Genomic DNA, 4,573 nt, shown 5'->3' on the forward strand with positions numbered 1-4,573 from the left:
CGCGCCCGGCACGGCCGCCCTACTCGTATTCGGCGCTCATCGCCATGGCCATCCACAGCGCGCCGGGCCGACGGAGGACCCTCAGCCAGATCTACCAATACGTGGCCGAGAATTTCCCTTTCTACAAGAAGAGCAAGGCGGGCTGGCAGAACTCCATCCGACACAACCTGTCCCTCAACGACTGCTTCAGGAAGGTCCCGCGGGACGAGGACGACCCGGGTAAGGCGGAGGGTGAAGACGGGGCGGGCGGTGCTGCCCGTGGGTCGGGGCCGGAGCGATGGGCGCCGCACCTTTCCTCTCCCCTCTGCAGGTAAAGGCAACTACTGGACGCTGGACCCCAACTGCGAGAAAATGTTCGATAACGGCAACTTCAGGAGGAAGAGGAAGAGGCGTCCGGAGGCCGGAGACAGCGGTGGGGCTGCGGGAGGCCCCTGTGTGAGCGCAGCCCCCGGGCACGGCGAGATGCACTGAGGTGGAGGAGGAAAGAGTGTTTTTGTAATGTGTAACTGTACATTTTTGTAGGTCTATAAATAGAGAGATGAGAGAAAGAGTGGGATGTGTGTGTGCTTAGGGTGAAGTGAAGGCGGGAGGGCTGTGCGAAGCACTCCCTGTTGGGACTCGAAAGCATCCAATGCATGAGGCATGGTGGAACATTCATAGAATGGTTTGAGTTGGAAGGGACCTCTAAAGGCTGTCTGGTGCCACCCCCTGCAATGCACAGGGACACCCACAGCTCCATCAGGTACTCGAAGCCTGGCCGCTGACCTTGGGTGTCTGCAGGGACCAACCCCCCTCTCTGGGCAGTCCATGCAGTGCCTCACTGCCCTCATTGCATGCAACTTTTTTCTCATATCCAGTCAAAACTTCCCATCTTTTAGTTTGAAACCACTTCACCTTGACCTATCACAACAGATGCTGCTGCTAAAGGGTCTGTCCCCTTCTTTCTTACAGCCCCCTATTAGATACTGAAAGGAATCACCGTGAGGTGAGCTGGGTGGGATGGTGCCTTTCCCTCCCCCTTGACAAGAGCAGCCTGTCCCAGCCCTGCCTGCTGACCTCCTGTCCCATGGATGCCCGAGGTGCCTTCCTCTTCTCTGTCCAGGTGTGCAGCTGGGATGCCCTCACTGCAAGGCACAGCTCTCAGATGTGGTTGGGGTGGTGTTGGGTTCACTGAGTGGGGAGGGACAGCAGGACGTGCCCCTGGAGCTGGGCATGGCGTGTGGGGCAGCCAGCCCCACATCCTCTATGGCATTTCTGAATAAAACCCCTTTATTTTCCCAAACACAAAAGATGATCTTTGTGTCAGCCCGTGGAGCTGATGATAATTTATCCAAAGAATTTCAGATTTAATCGAGCATCCAAAATGATGCCGGATCCCTGCTGAGGAGCCCTTTAATTGCTGGGTTTGCTGCTGGCCCCCACGATGAGTGCTTGCAGGGTGCTGACAGCCTGCAGTGCGCGTGTCCCCGTGCAGACTGAGTTGTTTGTTTAAAACGCCTCTGGTTTACCCGCTTTGTCACACCGACACAGAGTTTCTATATTTTTATGAAGCCTCAAAACAATGCGACATCTGCATTTTTGTTAAATATCTGAACCAAGAGGATTTTGGCCACCTGCTCACCAGCGCGTGCTTCCCCTGCCCAGCTTTCTGTTTGTTCTTTGGGTGTCCTGGAGTTTGAAGAAAACAAAACTGAGTTCTGTAACCTGTTGCCTTTTCCTTCTGGTTCTGTGTCCTCCATCCCACTCCTTGCTTAGGACAAAAATTTATCTAACAACTGTGTTATTGCTGTGGTTGTTAGGAAAACACCCCCGAAACAGAAACCTAGGGTTTCTTTTTTTGTTTTTGTGTTGTTTTTTTTTTTTTCCCATTATAAGGGAAAGCAAGTTTGACCAAAAGACAGGGAAAGCACACTGCACGAAGCCATAAACTGTGTTGGAGATGCAAATCCCTGGTGGAGAACCAGCTGTGTAATCAAAGCTTTTGTTGGTCCATTCAGTAGTAAGTAGGATTACAAAACTTCTGGTTCGCAGATATCCAAATGCAGTAGACTTTAAGTAAAGGAAATCCCATGTAATTTCCTTTTCTACTGATCTGCTGTTTTTACAAACAGCAACTCCAGAATTGTTTTTAAGGTATTCCAGGTATAACTTCCTTGTTTATGTCGTTATTTTCCAGGGCTATCCAGTAAGAAGACATTTAAATTGTAACTCCTATTTTTTGGAGGATGATACTTGAGACTTGAAGCTCCCATTTCGGCAGGATAACTTCCAGGTCCTGCGTGACAGGGAGCAAGGGACGTTAGTTTGGTGATCAGCTGCATTTCAGGCTCCTTTTTTCCAGGTGGCTGAGGGTTGTGCTCAGTGGGTCATGCAGAGAGCAAAGAGGAAGGAGCCTTTTGTCTTTGCAACAAAAAAGGATGTTAAAAATTTGTGAATTTCTTGGTGAAAATAGGTATGTGTTTTAGTCTGCTTGGGGCAGAGAAGTAGCAATGCCTTTAAGCAAAAGCATCAGGTGGCAAAGCTCTGCTCAGTCATAGAATCATAGAATGGCCTGGGTTGCAAAGGACCACAATGACCATCTGGTTTCCAACCCCCTGCTATGTGCAGGTCACCAACCAGCAGCCCAGGCTGCCCAGAGCCACATCCAGCCTGGCCTTGAATGCCTGCAGGGATGGGGCATCCACAGCCTCCTTGGGCAGCCTATTCCAATGCTCTCAACAGGGCAGCTGTGGGCTGGAGGAAAAAGGGGTGCCAATACAATGATGTGCTGTGGCCAAACCTTGCTTGGACCTGGTGTCCCATAGGTGTGGAACAGCACAGCATCCTGTGAGACATGTCCTGCTGTGACACACGGAGTGATTTGCTGCTGGTTTTATATGGCTCGAGCTTCTGACAGCCTCCTGAGCCTCCCCACTCTCCCAAACACACTGTATGACCAAAGTCACACTCTGCAGTGCCAACCCAACCAGGCTCAGAAGGCCTGCAGGAGTTCCTCTGGTTTGTGCAAGAGGGACACAAATGCACACAGGATGCATTTGTGCAAATGGAGCAGAATGGCCCACACAGAGCAAGACTGAGTGTTTCCAATGCAATTAAACCAGAGCATGCTGGAGGCCTGTGCTTACACTAATATGCAATGGAAATGTTAGGAATTTACGTACTTGATGGCTTGAAATGATTATTCATCCAGCTTGTGTTACGCTTCCTATCTTCTGCTTTTCACAGAGTAGCGCTGGCAACAAATGACAACAGCTTTGGTGCACTACTGAGAGATGAAACTGAGGGGTTAGGCTTTATCCAGCCAGCTTTAGGCCACCATTTCCTTACCCTCGGGCAGCACGTTGGTCAGTGCAGAAGAACGGGCTGCTCACAGACAATGGCCATCTTCACAAAGAACAGCCAGGCGTGATCTGCTTCTCATCCCTGGCAGTTCTCCCTGATGAGAGGCATTGGGCGAGGCTGGGAGGGCACAGTGACCTCCTTCCCTCTCCCAGGGGTGCAGGCAATTTCAGTTGCGTGCAAGCAGTGCCTGCGGGGTGTCTGCTGAATTAGTGGGAGGAATGGAAAAGCCTGGTGAGCACCCAGCTCTGCAGCCCGTGCTGTCTGAGCAGGGCAGAGCAGGAGCTGGAGAGAGAGCTTTCATTTCCTATGAATATTTCCAAATCGTCAGCTATGGTTGAGTTACTGAATTTGATTCCTTTTGTTTTAATGTTAGTTATATCAAAGGTAACAATTCCCTGCTCTTACCGAGAGAAGTCCATAATGAATGCAACCCAAAAGTGGTAAATCAAGTTTATTTCTACTTTTTGTTCCCTTTTCCATCAGGTCTAGCACTTGCATGCAGCTCATCGTTACTAACCATTATGACCATTACGATTCCCCAATGCCTTACTGCATCACAACTTTGCTTCCCAGGGCTTTTTGGCAAAACAGAGCAGGTACTGTCAGGTTCTGTACAGCTGGACTGTTTAGGTGATATCATCACATATCACACTGGATTTTAGTCTGTTCTAAATCGAGGCTCTGCGACTACATGTTTTGAAGTCATGTTAATTGTGAGCACCAGTGGGATTTCTGAGTTCTTGAGGAGTTCAGGGTTTCTTATCTCTCCTGCGATTGAAGACCACTGGGTGGGCTTTCCCTGGGCAGCCTGGTCTGGTATTAAATGTGGAGGTTGGTGGCCCTGCATGCAAGAGAGGGGTTGGAGCTTGACGATCCTTGAGATCCCTTCCAACCCAGGCCATTCTATGACTCTACAATAAAGATACTTTCCTCACAAATAAATTTCTATGTTCAGTCTGAGTTTACGTATTCTAGCCACTGTCTTGCCATCAATCAGACAAGAGCTGAAGGGAAGATGAAACTGGTGTTGGCTTTATTGGCACAACCTTGATGGGGACTGCAGTCTCCTTAGTCCTTTCTGCTGCAGTGTGTGAATGTTACAAGAGTGTGTAATCTTCACGTGTTCCAAAATTCATCTGCCTAAAATCATTAATCTGAGCTTTTCAGCAGCTCACAGTAACAATTTTCTTTCAAAATGACGATACATGACTAAGCTATTTATCTTTTTTTT

The 4,573-nt window shown here is 49.3% G+C and overlaps 1 protein-coding gene across 1 annotated transcript; it reads left to right on the top strand.

The window, feature by feature from the left end:
- Window positions 1-8: 8 nt before the first annotated feature.
- On the top strand, window positions 9-713 carry FOXI2 (forkhead box I2; the record flags this gene model as incomplete). Its single annotated transcript, XM_019617981.2, has 2 exons — window positions 9-219; window positions 311-713. Coding segments are annotated over 2 exons (372 nt in total), but the record flags the coding sequence as incomplete, so codon positions are not given.
- Between the last annotated feature and the right edge of the window lie 3,860 nt (window positions 714-4,573).

This window comes from Meleagris gallopavo, chromosome 8 (assembly GCF_000146605.3).
Source record: "Meleagris gallopavo isolate NT-WF06-2002-E0010 breed Aviagen turkey brand Nicholas breeding stock chromosome 8, Turkey_5.1, whole genome shotgun sequence".
Lineage (NCBI taxonomy): Eukaryota > Metazoa > Chordata > Aves > Galliformes > Phasianidae > Meleagris > Meleagris gallopavo.